This window comes from Mustela erminea, chromosome 4 (assembly GCF_009829155.1).
Source record: "Mustela erminea isolate mMusErm1 chromosome 4, mMusErm1.Pri, whole genome shotgun sequence".
In the NCBI taxonomy this organism is placed as follows: domain Eukaryota; kingdom Metazoa; phylum Chordata; class Mammalia; order Carnivora; family Mustelidae; genus Mustela; species Mustela erminea.
In genome coordinates, this window is record NC_045617.1 from 63,297,722 (window position 1) to 63,325,185 (window position 27,464).

The 27,464-nt window shown below is 41.3% G+C and overlaps 1 protein-coding gene across 4 annotated transcripts in view; it reads left to right on the top strand.

The window, feature by feature from the left end:
• Nucleotides 1-27,464, top strand: part of NHSL1 (NHS like 1) — a 229,637-nt gene that overhangs the window by 91,218 nt on the left and 110,955 nt on the right. For 2 of the 4 annotated variants that reach the window (XM_032339382.1, XM_032339383.1), the window contains exon 1: nucleotides 4,610-6,080. The exons of 1 other annotated variant lie outside the window; for it this stretch is intronic. In XM_032339382.1, the coding sequence (XP_032195273.1) occupies nucleotides 5,888-6,080 (193 nt within the window). In that variant the 5' untranslated portion in view covers nucleotides 4,610-5,887. Of the gene's footprint in view, nucleotides 1-4,609; nucleotides 6,081-17,613; nucleotides 17,808-27,464 lie in introns of those variants that run through there. One more of the 4 variants, XM_032339385.1, reaches the window with a different exon arrangement.

Here is a 27,464-nt window from a genome sequence, read left to right on the forward strand (position 1 = left end):
TTCCATTTGAGGGGAACAACATGTTTGTTTCCCTGAAGGGAACGTATTCTCTCTTTTAAAGCTACGGCTTAATAAAAAGGCAGTGCTTTTCTCTTTTAAATATTGAAGCAAGCAGTGGTTGGTGAGGGAACCCTGAATTGTCTCTGAATGGGTAGTTGGCAGCGTTTTGTCTTCCATGACCTCTTTCTTGAGTAAATCAGTTTAATTCCTTAGGGGTTGGGAGGAGATGACAAGGAGGATTTAGTGTTCTATGGGAGTTGGCTGCAGTGGCCCTGGGTATAATATGTGTTTTGTTTTGTTGGTTTTGTTTTGTTTTCTCATTATAAATGTCTGGCTCACATTGTTGACTTCTAGATATTGAGATCAGCTTTCACTATTAGTGTGTACAAACTACCTCATAGAAAGTTTGCATATCAATCTACTCTTAAATTATTTACAAGAGCCGACAGTTGGAAAACCTACCGTTCCCTGTCCCAGACACTAAATGTCCCTGTGGGTTGTCTGGGTGATTCATGTGGTAACCCGATAGTGTGCACACTTCTCTGCTCCTGCCTGGGCAGGGCTGCTTTGCAACACGACCCAGTTGAGAGCGGCTCCCTCTCACTGCTGTGGCACCTTCGTCTCTGTTCTAGGCCTTCTATGGGTGCACCCCACTTCCAGCCAAACTAGCCCACCTCACCGGCTCCACCAGCCCACACTGTTCTCGACTCATTTCTCAGGGCAGGGTTCTGCCTCTCTCCTTCCTTCTTCCAGGTTTGAAGGGGTGAGGGGCAGGGCAGGAAAGGCACACACAGAAATGAAAAGCTGCAGAGCTCGTTGGTGGCTTTTGAGGCCAAAAAACTGATGGCACTTGAAATTAGTTCCTACTCTTGGCTGGCGTTTTCCACAGATGGCAAATGGGGCAATTACACGCCCGGGTGGGTTGAGGGGTCTGTCTGATCCAATGATGTCTTGTCACGTTAAACAGTTTTTATTAAATCGAAGACTTCTGTTTGAGCAGAAGTCCTTTTTAAGGATGTCAGTATATATTGAAATAGGAAATCTTGTTTCTTTTGGCAAGGACTTTCCAAATGTATTTGATCTATCCATTTGGCTCTTGCTAGAAACACAAATAAATCTTTTTAAATTAATGGATATTTGATTTAGGAGTACCCAACTAAGATGATGATCCCAGAACTTCCTTTAGGAATATATTCTGGTGCCTCCCAGTTTTTGTCATTAACTTTTCTTTAGTGTTGGACATAAGTCATTCCTAAAATAATATAATTTCTTGTCCTTTTGTCATTAACGATGGCTAAATTTCTCACCACCCTCAAGTGTTAAGAACTTATCACGAAAGAGGTAATGAGTCATAAATCTGGTGTAGTCCCGCCTGGGGGTGTTAGCCCAGAGGTTGCTCCTGCCATTTCAACTGTGGGACGCTCACCTGGCCAGTCCCAGGGCGAGGGTGCCGGCCAACAGGCAGCTGTGGCAGAGCCCTTGTACTAAAGCTGTATATTTGGTTCTGTGGGGGCTTATCAACTCCCCCTAAACACATAATTGAAGCAAGATGATTTATCTGATTCCTCGAAGCCTGGAGCCTGGCAGTGGTGAAGCGGTAGGCAGGGAGCAGTTATTGGCACCTGCAACGACAGCAGAAGTTTCAGTTTGACAGCCTGACAGTGAGGGGGGAGATGAAAAAAAGCACCGCACAGTAAGGGATGCAGACAAAAATCTGTGCAGCAGGTCTGGTTCAAAAGTCTGACCAGAGTGTATTCTCTTGTAGATTATCACAGGGAAAAGTGTAAAACTAAGATGTTTTATTACACTGATGATGGCACTGGAAGAAACCGGGTAGACTCTCCCAGGGATATTGCACAGCAGGGTTACTGTGAAGATCAGCAGTGGTCTCCATGGAGTGCCGGGCACTGAGTAGCCTTGAGCCTGGCCCCTGGGAGCTGTAGATTTGTGTGGCTCTGGGATCTGGATGGTTAAAATATGTGGCTCATTGTAGTTGCTAAATAAATATGGATTGAATGAATGTAATAGCTTTTCAAGCACCCTACTTAAGATTTCCTAAGCGAATGGGAGTACACACCTAACGTAGATAGTGAAAGCTAATTAAAACTTTAATTTACTGTTTTGTTTTAAGCTGTTACTTTTTTTTTTTAAAGATTTTATTTATTTATTTGACAGATAGAGATCACAAGTAGGCAGAGAGGCAGGCAGAGAGAGAGGAGGAAGCAGGCTCCCCGCTGAACAGAAAGCCCGTACAGCTGGATCCCAGGACCCTGGGATCATGACCCGAGCCGAAGGCAGAGGCTTTAACCCACTGAGCCACCCAGGCGCCCCAAACTGTTACATTTAAATGTTATGTTCTCTCTTGGCTATGGAGGAACTCCGATGCAGTTGTAAAGGTAGTTAATTTATTTGACCTTCTTTTACATAAAGCAAGATGTTCATCATCAAGCGCCCTATGGAGGAACTCCGACGCAGTTGTAAAGGTGGTTAATTTATTTGACTTTCTTTTACATAAAGCAAGATGTTCATCATCACGCGCCAGTATGATAGAAATGTAGAAGAGCTGGTCAGTAGAGAATTCGTTATTGTACAGACATATACACAGGTCTTGTGAATAATGGGAAATACATTAAGTTGGAAGTCCAGCATACGTGTGCATTTACTTTGAAGGAGAGTCTTTTTTTTTTTTTTTAAATTAACATAAATGAACAAGAGTCTGGAGTCTAGTCCCTGAATGGACCAGTTAGCTTTCTTGGCTGCTTGGCAGTGGGTGTTCCTCCAGCCCCCTCTCATGGGCTTGTTCTCAGATGTGTGGAAGGGCAGGAAGGACTGGCGGGAAACACATTGGTTACTAATGACACCTATTCGTCCCTGCTATTGTGTCTACAGGTGCACACACTTCAAGGAGGGTGGGTTAGAAAAGCATCCAACAGTACTCCCTGAATGTAAGGAACAGTTCAAGGTTTATTTCAGAGCTTAGGTATTCCTAAATTTAAAATCTAGCTGTAGGATGGAGACATTAGGGAGGAAACACAATGGTTTTTTTTTTTTTTTTTTTTTCAGGGAGGTCCATAGATCCTTAGAGAATGCATATGTGGATTTTAGGGGTTCCATGTACCTCTGAAATGGAAGGCAGCATTCAGGATGTTTTTATATTTTTCTGGCACAATGGTCTTTTAAAAAATTTTTAAAATTTTTTAAAATTTAAAATCTGAGTATTTTAAGATTCTCAAAATTGTCTTTGACTCAGAAAGAGTATTTGAAAAAAAAAGATTATTTGATGTTCGAACTATTACAGTCATTGGTGCTCTGCATAATGATATTATTTTTGCCTTTATGGAATTGATCAAAGTAGAGATATCATTCCAGTTTAATAGCTCAGAGTGCTTGCTGATGTAGCTGGCAGCCCCAGTAAGTAGCAAAACTTTGAATCCAGTGGGTTCTGATATGACCTGGTCCCATTCCTGAATCTTCTGAGTGTACTGGGTATGTCATATGCCATGTCTGGGCCTGAATTTCCTCATCTGTGAATTGAGGGGTTTAAACTACATGAGCTCTTGAGGACCCTTTTAGCTTTCAACCGAATCTCTGTTTCCCCTAGATGCCTTTAGCTTCACCCTTAGTTCTTGATGGCTGTTCAGTGTCACAGTTTCCATGGTAGTGTGAGGTGTCCCATCTGAGGAATGTTTTGCAGCAATTCTGTGTTTTTCTTCTAAAAACGTCTCAGCCCTCTTAATCTTTTAGAGCCATTTTCTTAAAATATTGGTGAACGGTGGTAGATGTATGATGCAAAATCACTCTTTTATAATTTTTTCAAAATTATTTTTATTAACATATAATGTATTATTTGCCCCAGGGGTACAGGTCTGTGAATCATGAGGCTTACACATTTCACAGCACTCGCCATAGCACATACCCTCCCCAGGGTCCATAACCCAACCACTCTGTCCCTACCCCCCACCTCCCAGCAACCCTCAGTTTGTTTTGTGAGATTAAGAGTCTCTTATGGTTTGTCTCCCTCCCAATCTCATCTTGTTTCAATCCTTACCAAAATACCATCAATTTTTTTCAGAGAAATGGAACAAATAATCCTAAAATTTATGTGGAACCAGAAAAGACCCCAAATAGCCAGAGGGATGTTGAAAAAGAAAGCCAAAGTTGGTGGCATCACAATTTCTATTTTATCATTTTTAATCAGCGTTTATTTTCTGTTGCACTGGGTTAGTTTTAAAACGTCTGCTCAGTGCTGAGTAAAGTGAGTTGGACCCAGTTCTCTACTCGTTGCTTATTAGTCTTACTCTGAATAACGCTTTGGGGAGGAGATGCCTGACCCAAGTCTGTGATGGAAAGGTAAGGGGACTTTTAACGCCCGCAGGACCATGGGATTATGTGGCCTTGGGTGAAATGCTGCACCCAGTGCATTCTAGCATATGGCTCTAAATATTTTGCATGTCAGGGACAGAGTGGTTGGGTTATGGACCCTGGGGAGGGTATGTGCTATGGCGAGTGCTGAGTTCTTGGTTTTGTTCTTCTCCGAGTCCTGACAAACGTGCCTTGGTTTTGTTCTTCTCCGAGTCCTGACAAACGTTCCTGGAACGAACACCCTCAGGAGTCTCAGGAGCCTGCAGCTAATTGCTGCTAACATAGCTCTCAGATGATGGTTCTCCATGATATGAAGATCCTTCCAAACTGTAGAGGAATGATCTGTAAGGGCTGCCAGTGGGAGGCAGAAGAGGGTCCTCCACCCCAATCCCACACCCCGGCTGCTGGCGGGAGACCGGAGAGGCAACAGCAGGTACATGAACGGCTGCATTTCACCTTCGCTGAAAGCTGGGAGTGAAGGAATAACCGAGTCAGTTTAATTCTCTTCGGAAATACATTTTCTCAGCTGATGACATCGCTCGATCAGTGGAGGAATGCTCGATGTTTATAAAACTACACGCTCTTTTAAACTTCCTTATCAAAATTCTACCTTCAGAGGTGCGGTCTGACGATTAATAATCAAGTTCTTTTTTTTTTTTTTTTTTTTTTTTAATTCCCAGAAGTCTGTACTCTGCGCAGACTTGCATTTAGCCCAGCTTTGCAGGAGTTCAGAAGTTGGAGCTGCGGGCTGAAGTGTTGCCGGTGGGGAGGAGGCGGGGTTTTCTGTGTCCAATGAGGAGCCTTCGCTGTGGGGAGAGCCTATCGCCTTTCCCCCGAGCGCGTACCCGGTAATCCCGGCGACAGCCACGCAGCCCGGTTTATTGTTTGTGGAGTCCCGTGGATCCCGAGCGGTTCACGGACCGCAGAGAGGGCAGGTGGGCGCGTCATGGTTCTGTGCCGAGCGGCGACAAGGGAGCCGACCGCTTTGATCTCCCCCGGGTCACCTGGGTGGGTGAAGTTCACACGGGGCGCCCGGGTTGACGCCGAACCTCTTTCTCCAGCCTGAGGAGTTCTTCCGTCCGTCGGCCGCGGAGGGCTGCTCTCGCGGCTCCCTGCCCGCGTGGGGAAGGATGCTCGGGACGGGAGCAGGATCGCAGGAGGGGATGCTGGGCACACACCAAAGAGTCGGCGTGCCTTGGTTTTGTTCTTCTCCGAGTCCTGACAAACGTTCCTGAAACGAACACCCTGCTGCGTTTTTAAACTTATACCAAACCAAGGGCCACAGTGTGGCTAGGATTATTTTTGTTTGTTTTGTTTTGTTTCCTAACTCCTCATTTTCCTTTTCTTTGTAACTGGGTGACCTAGAAGCAGTCTTCCTGCATAATGTCGTGCCTGACTCTCAACATTGTCTGAATTTAAGTGGGAAGGAGCAGGTTCCTTGGAAGGACATGGAACGATAGTGAAGCCGAGCTTCTTTTTTTGCTGGGCTGTGCTTTATCTCTAGTCGATGGTGGTGTGAAAGAAGATGAAAAAGGAAGGCTCTTTCAGACTCAAGTCAAATTCAGGGTCTCTCTCACGTGCTGTGAGTTGGATCAATTTCTCCTCCTTGTCCAGGCAGACAAAGAGGCTGTTTCGCAGTGATGGAGAGCTCTCGGTTTGTGGGCAGCAGGTGGAAGCAGATGATGAAAACTGGAATTACAGAACCCAGCCCAGAAAAGGTGACTTGATTTTTTTTTTTTTTTAAATTTAAACATTCTTGCAGGTTTGCAATGTAGCATTCATTTTCTTTCACTGATTTCCCTTCATGGTTTTTTTTGTTTTGTTTTTTGTTTTTTTTTGTTTGTTTGTTTTTGTTTGGTTGTTTTTTTGGTTTTTTTGCCCCCTTAGAGGAGTTTTGTTTGTTTTTCTATTGGAATTCGGCATCATCCATTTGTTTACATGTCTAAAATCAAAGTGCTCTTCCAACTAGATTCAGCTTGAGGTTGTGTCCTAAGAAGGATAAGATAGCTGTTAGTGGTCCTCAGCACCCCTTCCCCTCAGCAGATCCACACACTCAGGTGACTTGTGAAAAGTTCAACAGTAAGCCACCCTCACGGGAGTCTTCTTCTCTTACAACTTGAAGTTGGGACACGGAGCTCTTTACCGAAACAATGCACTGAGAAAACTTTGGGAATCATGAATAGTCTTCTTGTGTCTTTCTTTAAGAAGACTGACGAAGGACGCAGACACTTGAATTAAACAGGTTATTAGAATGACATCAAGGAAAGGGAACACATGAAGGGCTTGCCCTTGATACTGTGGCCAAAAGGAGTTTTTTGGATTTCTTTCAAGTTCCTTTTCAGACCAGTGTTGGCCTCTGTGCTTGGGGTTAGCATATTTTGCCTTCCTTGGGATGAAGAAAAATATCAGTCCTGGTGGGAAAGAGGGAAATATTTCAGTATTTCTTAACACACCCCTATTTTGTATTTAGAATTTCTGAGTTCTCCCTTTTAGAATGTTTACCGTAGAGTTCTAAGATGGTTTCCCCCTTTGGTGCTGTGGCAAAGCCCGGTAGGGGAGCGCTATTTAAGTATTACAAAAGAACCCAGTCCAGACATTCCTCCTGATTGTGTTTTCCCTGTTTATCACATTCTTCCCGTGCCAAGAGAAACCTCGCTGGAATCTTTCAGCGACCTGTTCTTTCCCATTTTTTGGGAAACAGAACATCCGAATCCTGAGAGAATAAGTTGCATATGGGCCGATGGTACAGTGTTTTTGGTCTGCGGACTGAGAATTTAACACAACTCTTCCTCGAGGATGCTGTGTGTTAAACAGAGTGTTAAACAGTTTCTATATTAAAAAGTCTTCTCTATTAAACTGTGGCACAGAAGGAACTAGTTAATGTTCTCGGAAGATGTCAGTTGTTTATTATGTCAGGAAAGGGGCTTTAACAGCAGTCCACTGATAACTGAGCTTAAATATGCAGGTTTTTAGTTCAAATGTGGAATAATTGCCACACAGAGAAGAGGCTTTCTGGCTGGAGTTGTGTGGTTTAGTAAGTCCACGAAATTTGCTCTTCTAAATCAGGAATAAGCTGCGGTTTTGGTTAATGGGTGGGTTGTAATGTTTGAGACAAGAATGTTTGCAGGGCGGATACAGTAGTCCTGTGGTCATCAGAGGGTGTAGTTTTGGTTCCGTTGGCCTTTGCCAAAGGTTGTTCTTTTATGACTTGTTTTAGATCAACTGCCATCAGATTTCCGTTAAAGACTCTAGACATGTGAGCACGTGGCTTTAGGATTTCTATCATAGATGCTCTATCTAAATTAACATTAAAGGGAAAGATAACTGTGAACATGCGTGTATTAGTTTTAGCTGGGAAATGAAGCAAATATTGTACACTTGACTTGTGAAGAATAATGTTGTTGTAGAGAAGAGGGGTGACTTGTAAAAGGAGGGAGGACTTGTTTATGCAACAACACAAAAGACTGTGCCCTTTATCCTTTAATGTAATCGGGGATATAGTAGCCCTGTGAAGAGACATGGAAGCACAATAGAGTGTGTAAATTTATATGATATTTAGAAATAATTGGCCATGGGTAATACTGCCATTTTTTGTCATAGGCAGCTAGGGGAAAATCCTTTAAAAGCTGCCTGTAGATCAAAATTTTTACATTTGACTTTCAAAAGAAAATTGGCTCCCAACTTGACATCCTGTCCCAGGGGCATTGATCTTTGACACTTGATCTTTATTTCAAATAGTTCTTCCCTTTGGAGAAATACAGGAGTGATATTTGTTTACACTTCCAGATCAAAAGAGGATCAGTCTTTCACTAAAATTACTCAAGATTGGAATTTTTTTTTAAGAAAAAAATAAGTATCAAATAAGTTAAAAGTCTAGCAGGGATAATCAGTCAGTGCTAAGAATGCCAATGGGCACGTTAGGATTTGGTGGCAAATAAACTTGCATTGAAGATATATCCGTCTGATGGGAATTGTATAGCATCTTTTACTTACTATTTCTTTTAAGGTTTTATTTATTTATTTATTTGACAGAGAGAGAGAGAGATCACAAGAAGGCAGAGAGGCAGGCAGAGAGAGAGGTGGAAGCAGGCAGAGAGCCCAGTGTGGGGCTCGATCCCAGGACTCTAGGATCGTGACCTGAGCCGAAAGTAGAGGCTTTAACCCACTGAGCCTCCCAGGTGCCCTAGCATCTTTTACTTTAGATCTGCTTGCCCAGAGCACAAACATTCGAGACCCCATACTTTCCTTTCACCCTGCTCCCCAACTACCCTATCTTATAGTAACATTTTTTGATCTACACAGGTTTCTAAAAACTTGTTATCCTGCCTCCCCCGCCGCCCCACACCACCACCAAGCAGTGAGCGCAAGGGGTAGGTCAGTGTAGCTTAACAAGTCAACCTTGCTTCAGGGTTGTGTCCTGTGTCCTCCCCACCCCCATGGGATAGCTGGCTGCTGGGGCTGCTGGTTCTGCAGCCTTATGCCTTTCTCCCTTCCATCTAGTAGGTGCTGCGAGGCCAGAGTGCTTGCGTGCTCCCCGCCCACCGTATCCCCATCACATAGCTTTGCAGAGTCAGCCCACTGAATCCTTACTGTCCTGTGGGTACCGTGTTGTGTGCATGCTCATATTATAAAACAGTTCTTAGAAGCTCTTTTTGAGAGTGAATCTCCATGCTGGGTTGCTTGTTAGGACCATCGCAGTAAAGTTTTTAAGTAGTTACCTGTATGGATATCTATCAAGACACAAACCTATAGACTTGCATTTTAATGTTGTCACATACATTCAGGACACTAGGGATAAAACTACAGTGCTTGAAAATTCCTTGGAGAATGTTCCTATAAGATTAGATGCTATAATAGGCGTCTTTCCAATTACACTACTTTTCCTGAGCCTAAAAAGTAACTAGAAGATACATACTGGTATGTCCAAAGCAATCACAGGTAAGCACCTGCATATTTTCTTTTGTTCCAGCACCTGGCAAGTTTTAGAACTTCAAAACTATTGGCATTTGTACTGAGGAACATAAAAATGAATTAAGTAATAGCAGTTATCAGTTCTTATGTTCTTAGTGGGATATGACCCATTAAAATAGCAGATTATGTTTGGACTTAATTAACTATAAAAATCAAGGATGTGAATCAGTATCTTCTTGAGTATAAATTTAGTGAATCATGAGCTGTTTCATTGGATGCCTGTGTAATAAAAAAGTAGAAGTCAGTTGTAGGTGAGACAGTATATAGCTTTTCACATGGAGTTGTGGGAGCACTTATTGAAGGAATTTTTAGTACTATGTGCACAAAGAAATATAGCACACAGCCTGGGAAGTCATGGAGTTCATACTTAAGTGGAGGAGCAGATAGGACATCTAAGGGGATTATAGGGAAACATGCAGGATAATTGTGAAAAATGGAAAATGAATGTCTTAGATGAGAAGGTCCAGATAAAGAAACTTTATCTTGAGCATTTTCATGTTTTGCGTGGTCTTCTGGCTGTTAGCATTGATTTGCACAACATTTAATGAGCTCCTGCTTTGTTTCCAGCACTGTGGAAGGTTCTCAAGGGAAACTAATGACTTGTATTTATTCTGTGCTCCCCCATCTTGCTCACTTACCCTTCTCTTGTCAAATAAAACCAAAAGAGGTGGAATAATAATGGGGTAGCCTCTCATTGAGCAAAGCATGTTTTGTTGTATCTCCAGCTCTGTTCAGCTGAGCAGAGGCGTGATTGATGATCCTGGTATTGGCAGGTCAGCACACAGAGAGGGTAATTGACATGCAAAGCCTCGATTTAAACACTACTTTCATTCTCTTCTTCAGGACTTTTATCATATATGCTAATAACATTACCAAATTTGAATCTTTTGAATTTCAGTTCCTTTCCATCCCAGGAAATACAAAAGATGACCAGAGAATGGCTTTACTGGGCATTAAGGATAATGAATAATCAATACACTAGATAATCAATTGTTGAGTATGGGAGTTGGTTATATTTCAAGTAATTTCATCCCAGTGTCCTCCCTAGTAAAACAATTGCAGAAAACAGGACCCTTGTGCATAATTAGATTAGCAATGATTTCAGATATTACAACAGAAAAAATGGCACAAAAGACCAAAAGCTACAAGGTTGAGATCGTGTTTCCATGTAAATAGCTATGATTTATTTCTGATCATAAAATCTTTAAAATGTTGGGTTTTAAGGGCATTTTCTTCATGGCATTAAAGAAACCTGAAAAGTAGTGGCAAATATTGCTAAAGTAGCCCCCTGAATTTGAAAGTAAAACAAGATAAATAAGTAATATTTATTCAGAGGGTCACCATGTATGTTGGAAAAAGAGCTAAATGGAGTTTATCTTGGAGTCTTACTAAAAGGAATGAGAAGATATTCTCGTGCAGTGAATGTAATGTTTTACTTCTTATGTTTTACCGAAGCTGACATTCTGTGAAAGAGACACACAGTGCGTGCCACTTAATATTTTATCTGGTTCATTGAAACTGCCCTTTATTCACCTTTGATTATTTTTTTCTTTTGAAGATGGGAATCTCTGTTGTTTTGCTGCCTTGTTTTATTGCAAAATGATCTTATTTGTTATTAAATTGATGAAGTTATATTGAAATGATGTTTTTATCTAATATCCTTCCTTTACTTACTTGTCTTAAAAAGTTTGTAGAGAATTATACACTTATTTAGATTATTAGAAATAGAGTGTTAAAAGAAGTAACTTACTGTCAGAACATTCATTTAGAAGTTAATAATCTATATTCTTCATGGAGATGGCTTTGCTCAGTTTTGAAAACTTTTTTGAGATTGTCCTTTTCAAACAGTTGTTTTTTAAAATAATTTCAAAAGACACTGAACATTAATTGGGGTTAATTTTTATGTCTCTTGCAGTTATTTCAGAATGTGTCATATTTCTATGTAATTTCAAGGGTTTTTGGTTTAACCATAATATTTTCTATCAAAGTTTCAAATAAAGGGCTTTTTTTTTTCTTTTTTATGACACTACTGCCTCTGAAATACTTCCGTTAACTCCAGCCTTATCAATTTTAGCTCCTCCAGGTCTCTTCTGTCTGTACCTTCCTGTCCATCCAAGCTATAGTTTCGGCCTTCCTCTGAGAGGTCTTCTACTCTTTCTTACAACCTGTACTTACTCTTGTCTCCTTTTGAGCCATCCTCGAGTCTTCCCCAAATGCAAATATAATTGGGTCAGTCTTGTGTTGCTCCCCATTGCCTACACAATGAAGCCTGTCTCACTTAAAGTAGCATGGACCCTGCACCTCTGACCCCTCCCCATTCCCTGCCCGTTTTAACTCCCCATGTAGCAGATGGATGCAATGCTTTTTCACCATGCCATCTCCTATGCCCTGTGCCACCATGCCCCAGTCCCCGCCTCTGCCTGCTGACTTCTGCTCCACGTTCTCTACTTTCTTTAGAGTTCTGTGAAGCCTTCCCTAATCCCCTAGGGGCAAAGCTGATACTCCTTTTTCTATGTTATTTCTCCACTGTCTACAGACCTTGGTAATTATGTTTATTATATGCTGGATGATATTTACATTTTATGTGTCTGTGTCTTCAGCTAGACTGTGAACTCTTTTAGGACAGAGACCAAGTCTTACTTATTATCTTTTTTATTCCCCAGGCTAAGTGCTCAATAAATGGTGCCGACTGGGTCACCATAACTTACGTGGGACCCTGTTCATAGTGCTGTTTGCAGAGGCCACCATGCCAAACGGGGTGGGGTACTAGTAGCACCGTGTGCTTTCTGTGTCCGATGTACTGACGAACGTCTCCATCACCTCACAAGTGCTCCCAACCATGAAGCTTGTTGAGGGTGGCAAAAGAGAGTGTTCCCTTTGTGGGAACATAATTTTAGCGGCATCTGCTGTTTCCTGTTGCTCACTCACACTGTGTGTGGATCAAATGCTTCATGGAAACGTCTGATCACGAAGGTTTGGACCATTAGGGAAGCTGGTTAGGAAACAGAGATGAGGTATGAGAGGGGATGACGCCATGTCTGGTAAGGCGAGGCAACAGGGTGCTCTTAAGGTCGTCTTCACTGGTCCCACGTCCACCCTGGCTCTCCCCGCCTCTGGCTACCCTCACGCCAACCCCCAAGTAAGGCTAATTTTGACAGAGGAGGCTCAGTGGTCTTGCAAAACATCAAGCGTAAGTCATGTCATGCAACTCCTCTGCTTTAAACTCTTCAATGATTTTCCTTCTCAGGCAGCTCGATAACTAGTCTTTACAACGAAATGTGTCGCCCTACCCTGTGGGCTTCTCCAGCTGCATCACCTGTGCCTTCCCCTCACTGTCCTCTAAGTCATACCAGGCCCCTTGCTGTTTAGAACATGCCCTGTGACTTGACCTTCCCCTCCACCCAGAGTCCCAGCTATGCACACTGCTCCCTCCCTCTCCTCTTTCAGCTCTTTGCTCAAAAGTCATCTGAGTGACCCTTTGTTACCTCTGACCTCATCCTGACCTTTCTATTCCTATCTCTGTTTTTCTCCAAAGCACTTACCACCATCTGAGGTACTGTATACTTAATGTACAGTTGGCCCTTAAATGAGACAAGGTTGAGGGGAGCAGACCCCGGTGCAGTCAAAAATCCCATATAGCTTTTGACTCCCCCAAAACTTAGCTACTCATCCCCTACTTTTGACCAGAAGCCTTACCTCTAACACAAAGAATTGATTAACATATTTTATAGATTATCTATATCACATACTGTTTTCTTATAGTAAAGTAAGCTAGAGAAAAAATAATAAAATCATAAGGAAGAGATAATTTATTTATAGTACTGTATTTATTGAAAAGAATCCACATATAAATGGTCCTGCACAGTTCAAACTGCTGGTGCTTAGGGGTCAATTGTATTTATTTTCAGTATTGTCTGTCTCCTAAAACTAGAATTTAACCTCTAAGACAGGAGAGACTTTTTTTTTTTTCTTGTATGTTTTGGTAACCAATGTTCCCCCAAGTCTGGCACATAGTAGGTATTGGATAAATTTTAGTTGAAAGAGAGAATGAATGATACAAGGAATATTAGGTCAGGAAATCTGAATGTTTTGCTTCTGTCACTTAGTAATAATGTGGCCTGGAGCAACTCACATCATCTGTTTAAATTCTAACAATCATTTCGATAAAATGAGATGGGCAGTAGGTAAGCTCACTTCTTGAATAAATGAGTGTATGTTTATAGGTACTGTGTCAGCTTACCAGTTGAGTCTGGTTGTATTTAATGGTATTGTCCAAGGGGTTGGCAATCTCTTCATGACTGATAGTCAAGTCAAAAGATTTCGTATCCTAGTATAGACTATACAACTCTGTAGAATTTCAGTGTAGAAATAAGTGCTTGTATAACCTACACAACCCAAATGGAAGCTGCCACCTCCTTTACATAATTCTTCAAGTAATATATACCACAGTTTTTATGTCAAATCCTGAAATGGTTAAAATACTAAATTGAAAGCTGTGTCTAAATCAGTGCAGCTGGGGCGCCTGGGTGGCTCAGTGGGTTAAGTCTCTGCCTTCAGCTCAGGTCATGATCCCAGGGTCTTGGGATCTAGCCCCGCATAGGGCTCTCTGTTCAGTGGGGAGCCTGCTTCCCTCTTCTCTGCCTACTGCTCTGCCTACTTGTAATCTCTCTGTCAAATTAAAAAAAAAAAAAATCTTTAAATCAGTGCAGCTGCCCGTAAGTATTACCAACAGCTAATGTTTAATGATGGCTTGCCATGGCCAGACCCTATTAATAACACATTACATGAATGAACTCGTTTAGTACATGTTGTCTGGATACTGTAAGTATTTAATAAAAATAATAGTTTGATAGCAAGGAAGGGTCATTCAGGAGAACTGAAAACTGAGCAGAGAAACTTAGATTTGGTGACACTGGGAACCCAGTGTGTATCTTCAGAAAGAGAAAGGATGTTGAAAGCATCTTGGAGTCTTGGACCCAGTATCTTCTGTTTCAAGGGTACATGCTCTGCGTTGAGACTCTTTGGGCATGTGCTTCCTACTTTACCTGAATTTGAAGCTCTTTGAAATCTAGTCTGTCTTATCCAGTGTTTTACACTTTGCAAGATAGTGAGTAGGTATTTCTTGGTTTTGGCACAGAATGGATTGGATCATAGGAACCAGAACTTGGACTTGAGCCAGATCACCGTAGGGTGCTGAGAAGTTACAAAGTGCTGGTGGAAGTGATTATACAGGTACAGGAGGAAAAGCAGTTATGGAACTACAGATTTTCACGTGAGGCTTTCTTTATTCAGGGAATAGGATTTAATAGTTACTTGTTATTGTCACACAGCATCTCTGATTTTCTTAGGCATTGTTGTATGTTTTCTAGCTTTATGAAATGTGGGTGGTCTTCACATTGTAGTTCTAACCTTCCTGATGAAAGATGATATTTATGGGGATCACTGTCTTAATAAATGTGATTGGAGAGTTTACCTATAATCAGCATGCATATTGTCTATATACAGAGCTTTCCATGAGGCTGGGCGGGGGGTAGAAGCTGGTTGCAGTGATGTCTCTGGGGTCTGTCCCTCTTCAGCCTAGTGAACCTCTTTTTTCTGTACTCCTGAATTTGGCATCACAGATTGCTCTTTGTAGTTGATGGCTGACATTTGATGACTAACTAGTTATCAGAGACATTAAGCCAGTAATTATTTACTTAGTTCCTGCCAGAACCCATCACCCGGCTGGATGCATAACATTTTGGCTATTTAAATATGTATGGTACATGGTGGGCGCTTGCCTATCAGGTGTCTGAGATGGTCTCCCTGGGGGGATTTGTTAGCTGGAGTTCCCAGCCAGTGCTGTCGCACTCCCCCCCCCCCACCCCCCGCCACTTCCTGGCCAGTACTTCCGTTTACTAGACTCATTTTATGATCTGGGTTTGTCTTATGGATTCTTGCGTTTTGAGAGCTCCTGTTGCCTGATAGACTTCATACAGAGCAATGCCTGAGAAAGCAACGTAGAAGGAGCCAGCCTTTCTCAGATTCAAAGAGAAAAAGGCTTGAATAGTGAGTAACCTGGAGTGACCCTGAACAAAGGGCTTTCCCTAGAGTAGGCCCTCATTAAGGCTGGGGGAACAAAGACTGACTCCACTCTGTCATTTTCATGCCCTACTACTTTTGAAAATGTGTGTTGGGAGCAGTAATCAGTGGAAGATAATGGGAGAAGGAGGCAGTAGACTAGAGGAAGGAAGGAGCTGGGATAGGTTATAAGAGAAAGCAAATGAGTCTCTTAGTTCTCCATGCTGCCTTCCCTTTTTCTGATCCCATCTTCTTTTTTTTTTTTTAAAGATTTTTTTTTTTTTTTATTAATTTGACAGAGAGAAATCACAAGTAGACGGAGAGGCAGCCAGAGAGAGAGAGAGAGGGAAGCAGGCTCTCTGCTGAGCAGAGAGCCCGATGCGGGACTCGATCCCAGGACTCTGAGATCATGACCTGAGCCGAAGGCAGTGGCTTAACCCACTGAGCCACCCAGGCGCCCCTCTGATCCCATCTTCTAACTCAGTAAAGTGATGGTAGTCTCCAGGGACTGGTCCAGTTTCTGAATATGCTGTTTGTACAACTAATTGTACACTTGGAATATTTTGGGATTGTTTGTTTTTAAGATATAGCTTAATAAAGTTTCTATACGTGGTTGAAAAGGTGTGGAACCAAGGATAAAGGCTCATCTGTCCACTGGTTAAAATATTTTAGTGACACACGTAAATTATCCGATTGGGTTTGATATATGTTTATCCTTCTCTAAGAAAAAAAAAGCCTCCAGCACTTAAGATTTCAATAAACTGTATCACTTTGTTTTTTTCTTTTCAGTAAACTTTAAACGAGTGAGAATAAATATATTTTATTGTTGGTGTAGTTCCTTGCCCCTATTTCTGAAGGTTCTCTTTTACTCTGTAACTGGAAACGCCTCAGGGAAAGTAGAAACTGGGTGTCAGGTGTTTCTGGATTACATTTTGAGATAAACCAGAATTCCTACCTGAACACAGGTGTGTACTGCTTCAGTCCTGATTGGTTGGCGATTCTTTTACAAAGCACACAAAAGACAGTTTGTGAATTTATCTTGGTGGGTGGTTGTGATTGGTATTGGCTTGGTTGCTGTGGTCATCTTGACCAGTAGTTATTTATTTACATAATTTTTTCACCATCAGAAAGTACATAGAGTGCTTTTGACTTCCTGGAAAAAGAGCTTTGATTTTTACCTTAATTTTATTGCAGAGTTAGTCAACACACTATTCCTACAAAAAGATCTTTTAATAATTTTTCTTTTTTGCTAGCTCTCCAGTTCTTTGTCCGTAAGTATGAATGCCTGAATGTTGTTCTGTTCTAAGGATCCCTCTTCTGTTTGATTTGTAAGCCATTTTGAGACCCCTTGTTGTGTTTGGGGCATTCTTGTGTGCTACTGATGTTTTCTGAAGCTGGCGAGGTTGGGATTTTTCTCCATCAACATTCCTTCGGATCATCAGACCTTGGTTACATCCCACACACGGGGGTATGTGTTGATTTATCCACTTGATCTGTGTGCTTGTGTCATTGGAACCAAGGAAAAGTTCCATAGCTGATTTTAGAAATCAGCTTGAAGGTTATATGTCAAATTCAACTAATAAAGGTTGTAACAAAAATCCAGTTCGTAATATTTCCTCTAATTTCCAAGCAAGTTGAGCTACGTTGTTCTATAACAAATGCTTCTTTGGGATGGAGTAAGGAATCTTCTAGAGTGGAACTATAGTGTGAATGTCTTGAGTATTTCAGTGCCAGAAAAGTTTAATTATACTTGACTTTTTAAGTCAGTGACTTTCAAAAGTTTTGCCTGTGTCTTGAGTAATGAGGGCACTTTAAATTGGTTTATACTCCACACATTGCATATACAGTTGGCCCTTGAACAACATGTAAGTCCACTTACATGTGGACTTTTTTCTGATAAATTACCGTACAGTACTGTAAGTGTATTTTCTCTTCCTTATGTTTTTCTTAATAATGTTTTCTTTTTTCTAGCTTACTTTAGTGTAAGAATACAGCATATAATACATATAACATCCAAAATATGTATCAATTGACTTTATATAATTGGTAAGGTTTCCAGTCAATGGTAGGCTATTTAGTAGTTAAGTTATTGTAGAGTTCAAAAGTTGCACAAAGATTTTCAACTGTGTGGGATTGGGGGAGTGGGGGAGGAGTTGGTACGCCTAATCCCCATGTCATTCAAGGGTCAACTGAACACACATACTCACACCCACACACACGCATATAAAATGAAGCAAACGTTTTGCGAAGCTATTTCATTATTGCATGGCTCCATGTGATACTATTTTCTTTTGTTTTATTCTGTGTTACTAGGCAGAAATTGTCAGTCCTGACATACTGAAATGATGACTCCCTTACTAGGTCACAGCCTTCAGGAGGCAGAATGCTGCTTTCAGTAGACTTCACTTCTTTTGGTAGGTTCTTATTATGTTTGTGTACCAGGTTGCTCCTTTACCATGTTTAGAAGTCACACACTATGATAGGGTTTCTGTGAATGGTCCACTGTCCTATTCTTTCTAACTCTGTGTGGTAGAAAGGTCTCACATATCTGAGGTGTCTTGAGATGCAGTATGGATTTTAGTGCATCTCAGAAATCATCTGCCCTGAGAACTGTCCTACAATCATGAGCTTATAAGCATTCTCCCCAGTAAGTCCTCTTCTAGGTTGACCTCTGCACCCCTCACCCACTACCACATCAGTGAATAAAGATAAATGCTTAAAAATTAGGCAGGACTGAATGATTTCTAACCTTGTTGCCTGATGGAGCACAGTGTCACAGAGCCTGCCCTCGGCAGATTATGCGCACCTGCTAACTCACCCAAGGGAAAGCTCATGGATAGCAATGTCTGACGAATTTCTGCCTTATTCTGAAGATTTCTCTGCCATTATGCTTACTGGCCTACTGTCTGTCCCCCTTAGAGGAAAACCACTTGAGAAGTTGAGGCTACTTAACTTCACTTTCTAATCGTTGGACTCTAGCCTATATCTGTCAGACATCTGATGTCTGTGTTGGAGGGAAAGCTGCATTTTCTTTGAAACATAAGGTTACTGTAATAAACTGGTAATTGGTTAGAGATACTTTTCTAAATTGTGATCATATGGACTACATGTTAGCTTATACAAAATGTTAGAGGAACGTGCCTTTCATTTGTTTGTATTTTCATATAACAGAAGTTTGCCTCATTCATCTTTCAGAATTTTAAAACAATTTAAAAAATTTCTTATGAACATCTTTTCGAGGTGTACTCTGCAGATAGAGTCTGTTTGCAGGTTATGGTTTGCATGGTATTCACACAGGTGTGGCCTTATTCCACTGTTATGATGGTCCTATGAGATGAGCAGAACAGATGGCATTATTCCCTTTTGGGGCAGGAAAGTAGTCCCTGAAAGATTAAGTGACTTACCCAAAGCCATATAGATAGTAACGGTATAGATTGGATTTGAGTCCACTTCTTTGTTTGTTTGTTTGTTTGTTTTTAAGATTTTATTTATTTATTTGACAGACAGAGATCTCAAGTAGGTGGAGAGGCAGGTAGAGAGAGAGAGAGAGGAGGAAGAAGCACACTCCCTGCTAAGCAGAGAGCCCAATTCGGGGCTCAATCCCAGGACCCTGAGATCATGACCTGAGCCAAAGGGAGAGGCCTTAACCCACTGAGCCACCCAGGAACCCCTAGCAAACTCCCTGCTGAGCAGAGAGCCCAATGCAGGGCTCGATCCCAGGACCCTGAGATCACGACCCGAACCAAAGGCAGAGATTCGACCCACTGAGCCACCCAGGCGCCCCTGTTTTTTTTTTTTTTAAATTTTTTTATTGTGTTACGTTAATCACCATAGAGTACATCATTAGTTTTTGATGTAGTGTTCCGTGATTCACTCTTTGCGTGTAACACCCAGTGCTCTTGCAATCTGTGCCCTCCTTAATGCCCATCAGCGGGGTTACCCATCCCCCCTACCCCCCTCTAAAACCCTCAGTTTGTTTCCCAGAGTTCATAGTCTCTCATGGTGCGTCTCCCCCTTGGATTTTCCCTCCTTCGTGTTTCCCTTCTTTCTTCTAATGTCCTCCATGCTATCCCTTGTGTTCCACAAATAAGTGAAACCGTATAATGATTGTCTTTCTGTGATTGTTGAATCTACTTCTTGTGACCTAGACCCCACACTTTCCATGACATCGTGCAGTATCTCTGCCAATCGTCAGCACAGTCAAGCCTTGTTCTGATGCTTTGGTGTCACCGTGAGTAGTCACGGAACCTGAGAACCTGGGGACGCCCTGGAGGCTGCTGAAATTTGTCAGGATCTTTGCTTTGGTATGAAGTGGGTCTCCGCTGCCTGTTGCCTCTGCCACTTCTGCTGTACTGCCATCAGCTCTCTTTGTCCAGGCTGTCATGCCCACCTCTTGTCCTTACCACTGTGTGATTTGGTATTTCTAATTGGTTATCTGGTGTGGAGGGTCTGGGCAGTCTGGTTGATTGCGACAGTATCAGTCAAAAGATGATAATGAAGGGCGCCTGGGTGGCTCAGTGGGTTAAAGCCTCTGCCTTCGGCTCAGGTCATGATCTCAGGGTCCTGGGATCGAGCCCCACACTGGCCTGCTTCCTCCTCTCTCTGTCTCTGCCTGTCTCTCTGCCTACTTGTGACCTCTGTCTGTCAAATAAATAAATTAAAAAAAAAAAAGATGATAATAAGATCCTGAGCCATAATCCTGTGAGTGATGCTCTCTGGTCAGAGACCATTTTGGCTTCTTCCTTTTTGGCTGTATTTTGAGTGGTTGAGTTTGTTGGAAAAGTGATCTCTTGAGAAGTAGGATGGGACTGTAATATGTAAATACGTTTTTTACATGTTTATCTTCTGTTGGCTTTTCTTCTTGGTACAGTTGAATAAAGCACATGTTTGCATTAATGTTATGAAATTGTGACTATATTTGGGCATCTCAGTTCTTTTTGTAAATGTTAGATTTTAAACACTTCTATAAAATCACTCTGAGTTTTCAAGTAGGATTACTGCCTTGACCCAATAAGCAAGTGCTTTTAAGCTGGGTTTCACCATTAACCATTTTCCCCAATAATGTGTTATGTTCTTGCTCTCATCTCCCTCTCCTCCCTTCCTCCCAGCTGATACTTGGATACCACATAGATTTTCTTGTTTTTTTGTATGGTTGAAATTGCTTCCCCAAATATTCAATTTTATGTCTTCTTGTCATCTGCTTCAAAAAGTAAAAAAAAAAAAAAAAAGAAAAAAATGGTGACAATGAGACCATATTTCTATAACTGAAACCAATTCTTCTCTACTGAATATTTTTAGGCAAACACTAAAAATGGCATTTGATCCTCATTAACATAAATGGGAGTTACATAACATTTGTGACTGAAAAGGCTGTTGGACTATGTCTTTTCTGTGAATTTCTTAATAAACTACTAAATCCCAATACTCAGAAATAACAGGAGCTTTTAATAGCCTATTTGAAGTGCTGTAATCCTCATTTTGCATCCTAGGCCCATAGCAGTATCTCAGTGAATACCTAGATTTATACATAGGATATCTCCAAAAATATTGGGATGCGATTTGAATAAGTTGAAAGTAGAGTCAAAAAAAATTTTTTTCCCTATGACTCAAGAAATGAGGCTCAGAAAAAAGTAACAATTTCAAAAAGCATTGTTACCCTTTCTTTCATTCTCCAAATATTAGAGAATGAATAAAAGATGCTCCTGATGTCAGAACAAAAGCTTTTGATATCCAATATAGTTATTATATGTTTTGGTTATAAGGTCTCAGGGATAATCATTGTAAAGATGTCTTTCCTTTCAGATAAAAGTGAAATCCCAAATAAAAGTTTGTTTTGTGTATACCTAATTTGAAAACTCAACTTTAGCAATTATTTAGAAGTAGTGACTATGTATTTTTCCCTCTTAGTGTCATTTAAGAGTATTTTAGTAAGTATTCATATGTAGTCTCTCAATCGGAGCTATGAGGGGATCCAAGTGGTTACCTTGACAAAATAAGACAAATCTCTTAGGGCTGGGAGGAACCTCGGAGACGCCTGTCCGCTTCCTTGTGGGACGGATAAGCAAAGATCCAGGTAGCTTGCCGCAGACCTTAGAGCGGGCTGTGGCCCGGTTAGGCTGTGTCCTCCCTTCCTTTCTCCTCTCTTCAGTGGTTTTGAGATTTTGTTCCTTTCCATTCCTTTCTTTGGTTTTGACATTCCTGATGGCTCTGTGAAGGTCAAGTGACAGATTCCTTTGCTGACCTTACAGGGCGGGTTTGGAAGCTTTTCATTCACTCTGTAGCACGCAGAAAGTTTTCTCAAGTGGAAGATAGGCAGCTTACTAATGATGGCAAAGGCAGAAGGGGGACAACATCGCCTTGAGAACAGGCTCTCTGGTGTCACTTTTATTCCCTTACAAAAGTAAAAATTCATTTAGCTTTCAAATTGAAGGAAAAAAAACCTCAAACTAAACTGCCCCCTCCCCCCAACACACATACACAAACACACATGCACGCACACACACCACACACACACACACACACACACACACACACCCCAAAAAACAAACAGAAAACCCCAAGGGCCCTGGGCTGATGCCTTTCTTTTGTATGAACTGAGGTCCTCAGAGACAGTCAGATGACTTAATAGAGCTGTCAGAAGCACATCTGCTTCAAAATAAGTGCATTTAAAAATTTTTTAATGTAGTATTCTATTTTTGGCATATAACCTTTTTCTCTGGAGGAGCCATAGATTTTACTGTTGTTAATAAACTGTCATTCATTTGCAGAGATGCATTCAATAAAGGTAGAACACAAAGTAAATGCCAGCCATTGCATCAACAGAATTGTAGGTGACTTTTAGCAGGACTTACTGTTACTGATGTCACCCAGAGAAGGGAGAGGGTGAGAGACAGAGAGAAAGACAGTGGGGAGGGAGTGAAGGAGGAAAAGAGGAAGAGGTAAAACAAAAATAAAAAAGGAAAGGCTTAGATCTATTTAGCACGATCAAAGAGGAGGATCAGAAAAGATTGTGTCTGTTTCTGTGGCTTTCTGTGTTCTCTGTGGATCTTGTAACTCTGTGATTATCATGCACTGTGGCAAGACGCCACCCTCAAATTGGTCTGCCAATTTGAAGCATCATTTTCTTGCTTATTTTTATACTCCTAAGGACAGGGAAAAAGACGGAGGGAGCCTAAATGGTGTGGTTTCCTCCGACCATTATTGTTGTAAATCCTATGGGTCCTGAAATAACTGGCTATTCCTGGAGTTTGAAGCTGCCTGGCTGCTCCAAAGACTTGGCACTTGAACAGGAAATGATTAGCTCCTTCCTTTAAACCTTGTCACCACAGTTTAAGTGGGTCACAAGTTGGAGAATGGGATTTCAGAAATAAACTGTCTTTTTGATGGAAATCCTCTAGTTCTTTATAAAACTTCGAGCTTTTCCAACACATAGTTGGCTATAAAATAAAGTGGTTTCAAATTTATATGTCTTAAGTAACTTAAATATTAGAGTAGGTATTTAGTTCCCCGGACAGAAATTATCAGGAGCCTGGGCATTTTAACTTGGTACATCTTCCTTTTATCTTTCTCCTTGATGATTAAAGATAGTAACCGTCCAGTTACTCTCTGGTTATGGGTTTATGCTTTATTAACTAGTAAACTGTGACAGAACTTGGGTTCCTTTTGTTTGGCTGGTACATGATCTTGACTAATTCTTCTTTGTAGACTGACTTCTCTTTAGAATGATTGAGGAGGGTAATTTTGTGGGTGGAAGAGTTGCACCTGTTTCTGAGGCTGAAGATTGGTTATTGTTTTAACTTCCTTGGATTACTCAGATGTTTAGGGGAAAATGATATAAATGACCTCTTCATTTTAGGTAAGCTTGTTTGTTGTTGTTGTTTTTGAAGGGTTGCCACTGATGCTTATTTCCGGAGTTACACGCTGGTAAAATATACAGCATGAAAGGATATGAGGTTATTTTTATATGCTTTAAACTTAAACTCTCCAAATATGCACATATTAGGCATATTGACAATGGCAAAGCTTTAAGGAAATGACATTTAGACTCTAGGGTTTTTTTTTCCCCTCTTATGTTTCATTATTATTCTACTAGGAAAGGGTATTTGGGGTCATTATTACAATATTTTTTGGTATCCTCCCTCCCAGCTGGACACACTGACTTCAACGTTCTTGTATGGATACTTTCAAAAACAATTTTTTTTTTCTTTTCCACTTCCGTGATCCTTCAAACATTTAATTAGGCTGAATGAGAATAGGAAAGACTGCTCTCTGAGTTTATTGGAGAACTTGTCTTCAGAGAGAATGGTATTTGTTTTTGTGGGTTTGAAAATGGGGCCTCTTTAGACTACTAGCCATTTTTTATGGTGTATTTTTTTTTAATTGAGACATAATTTACATATAATATTATATTATATTATATTATAATACAACATAATGATTTGATATTTGTGTGTATTGTGATAGGCTGTTAAAGAAATGATGATTTAGGGACACCTGGGTGGTTCAGTTGGTTAAGTGTCTGCCTTCAGCTCAGGTCATGATCCCAGGGTCCTGGGATCAAGTTCCACGTCTGGCTCCTTGCTCAGCCTTGTTCTCCTTCTGCCTCTCCCCCTTGCTTGTGCTCTCTCTCTCAAATAAATAAATAAAATCATTTTTAAAAAAGGAAATAATGGTTTATAAAAATTCTACCATCAGTTTGACTATTAATGGTCATAACTATTAATAAGGAGTTTCAGTGTAATTATATGTAGGGAAAATATGTATTTAATTTTAAGGATTATGTTAAATATTTTGATGATGTCTCATAGCAATCATTATACTGTTGGAAATATATCTCGCCCAGTTTTTATACACTTTCCACTATTTTGCTTTTGGATGAAATATTGACATGATAATAATCGTGGTTTATGCTACAAACATTGACCGTCTGTTCCGTTTCAGGTATCCTGTGGGGCTTTGGAGGTTAAGTGAGAATGAGTCCTACGTTGAGGACTTCTCCTTGTAGTCCTTGTAGGTGGGCAGAACTGAGACACTCTGATCACTGCATAGAAACAGTGCTGCGGTGACTTGTGCAAGGAGAGATTGACTGCGAGGAGCAAGGTCCACAGGCTTAAGAGAAATAGAAACAGGCAGTAGGGGTGGGTGCTGCATTTTGGATGAAGGAGATGATTGTCTGATCAAAGACAGTGGAGGTATGAAGCCATTCAGAATATGGCACAAAGCCTGCTGACAGGGCCCCTGAAGGGGGAAACAGCCAAAAAAATTCTGGGGAAAAGAGCTGAGTCCAAGTGTCAGACAGGCTTTTATTGCTAGTCGAGGAATTTGGGGTTTATTCTACCTTGTGTTTTTTGCATAAGTGGAAATATCATCACCATTATCTTTATCATTATTATTATTATTGGTTATTTTCCTAAAGGAGAGAATAGAGCACTTGGAGCCCTTTTGGAGAGGTGTAGTAGATATGTATGAAAATAGAATAAGGAATCAGATTTAGAAAGAAAAAGTAAACTACTGTCAAGGAAGCAAGGAGTGTTATAGCTTGGAGAAACATCTCAGCCACGGGTAGAACTTTTGGAAGCTCATCCAGCAGGATAGATGGAGCAAGGTAGCACAGTAAAGCCTCATCCGGCTGCTGTTGCTCACGAAGCGTACTGTGTTTCTGAGGCACTGGGTGGACTTACAGAAGGGAGCCCAGTGGATGGCAGTGGAGTCAGGGCAAATCTGCACACTAAGAGAGATCAGGAAAGGCTCCGAGATCATCTATGCTAAGAGCTCAGGTCAGCCGGGAAACTTGTTATTACATTCCCTGGAGAAAAAAAGAACCAGAGGGACCCAAGAGTTTTTTCTTTTCTTTTTCTTTCTTTTTTTTTTTTTTAAAGATTTTATTTATTTATTTGACAGAGAGAGATCACAAGCAGGCAGAGAGGCAGGCAGAGAGAGAGGAGGAAGCAGGCTCCCTGCTGAGCAGAGAGCCCGATGCGGGGCTCGATCCCAGGACTCTGAGATCATGACCTGAGCCGAAGGCAGCGGCTTAACCCACTGAGCCACCCAGGCGCCACCAAGTTTTTTCTTTTTTTTAACAAAAAGAAAATCAAGTCATTTGGCTCTTAGGAGAGTGAGGGTGGCATGAATGAGATAAGAGATGGATTTCACAGTAGAGAGCCAAATGAGGGCTGCCTTCTTGGCCGTGATGTCATGAAGTCCAGACTTAGCCGTGAAGAAAAAAAAAAAGAAGTAACCCTAACAACTGGCTCAGGAAAGCGTATTTTAAAATGTCCAGTGAGAGCAGAACTCCCGTGATTCCTCGAGGAAATATGGTGACCTACGTGAAGTTCCTGAGGCCAGAAGCCACCAAGAAACCCTAGTGAAGTGTTTGATTCTCTCCTCGACTCCATAGCAGATTCGGGTCCAACACGGAGCACCCTGTCTCTATAGAGAGCGGGGGTTCCAACACCTCCTTCAAGAATGGTCGCCCTGGGATCAAGTAGGTCATCCCTGCCTCCAGAGTGCAGAAGAATCCAGCAGGAGACAGGGTCTGATGATGCTAGGAAGAAGTGTCTAGAACAAAGACCCATGTCTGGATTTTCATAGGATGAACTAACCCTGCTACAGAAAGGACCAGATTGGGGCACTGAAGTGGGGGAGCTAGCCAGGGAAAACATAAAATTAGCCAACTTAAAGTTTTGATGCTGTCATATTTTTTCTTCTTTCTCTTGGGCCTATGGTAGTAATCAATATATGGAAAAACTCGAATGTTGGTAGAAACTGCAATGTTGTAAGACAGTGAGGGAGCGGGGAATGACTGAACCTTTCCAGATGCATTCAAATGTGGCCACTCAGCCTTGGCTACCAGGGGGCTTCCTCTCTGGTCCTTCTAACCTTAAAAGTATCGGAAGGTTTCAGCATCTTCAGTCTCTTGTAGTATAGGGGAAAACGGAACATGGTGTTTGGGAATAGGTCTTTAATCCCCTCTGACTTGTAGGGCGCTGAGATGCATGCCTAGAGATGAAGGTATGAAGACAGGCCTTACCTGGTGGAATCCTTCTCTAGTTCACGTAAAACAAACTCTGGAATGGGTGTAGAGAAGGGTTTTTTCATCTTTGTCTGACTTTTTTGGTAAGAGTCAGGGTCAGGGTACATAGAAAGAAAACCTGGTTTGCCTGTTTTTCTTGTGTAAGTTTGCCTTGTGTTTTGCCAGGAACAAAGTAAAACTTTGAGCCTATCTAGATTCACTCATTCAATGTATCATGTAAATTGATTCCTAATTGACTCATATCCTCACTATTTTATTGAAACAACAGCATTTTTTTTTTTTTAAAGCAACAAATTTCATAGCAGTGGAGTAGTTTGGAAGATGTAAGGGTCTAAAAATTTTTGGCTGGTTGGTTACCACTCCCTCTGGCAGAGATAGTAATGTTAAACTTTAACATGACGCTGGATGTTGTAATCCTCCAAGGGAGAGAAGTGGTTGTGCTCTAAGGTCATGGCTGGCAAAGGCACCTGTGTCCAGTCCAGAGGGCGGTGGATTCGGCAAGCATACATTGTCCCACGCCCGCCCCCCTTAGTCGGGCTTCTCAGCAGCTCTCATCGGCGGTGACAGATAATAATCATCTTCCTGGGTAGTTCTTATTTTTTTCCGCCTAGATTGAACAGTGTGCCTTTTCAGGTTTTATTTCTCAAATATATTCACAGTTGTTTGATGGTACAAGTAAGGGATTTTTAAAAATATCTCTACATAATTTCATGTTTGATATTAATAAAAGCATATTCCATTTCCATGGCTTGAGTTTAGTGCTGTGACCTTTTCAGGTAGGTGATACCTATAATCTCACTAATTTAATAGAAGATGGTATTCGTGCTATTTAAAAGTATTATAGGAAGATTTTTTTTTTCTTTTTCAGTAAAAATTCAGCCACAGTAACATGGTTAAAGTATGGCTTTAAGCCCATGTGATTATAAATTGAAGTTAGTTTAAAAAGAAAAAAAAATTTGTTCCCTTCGTCCCAGAATGCTTACCTTGCTAAATGTATTAGTTTCCTGGGGCTGCTGTGATGAATGACAACAAGTGGGTA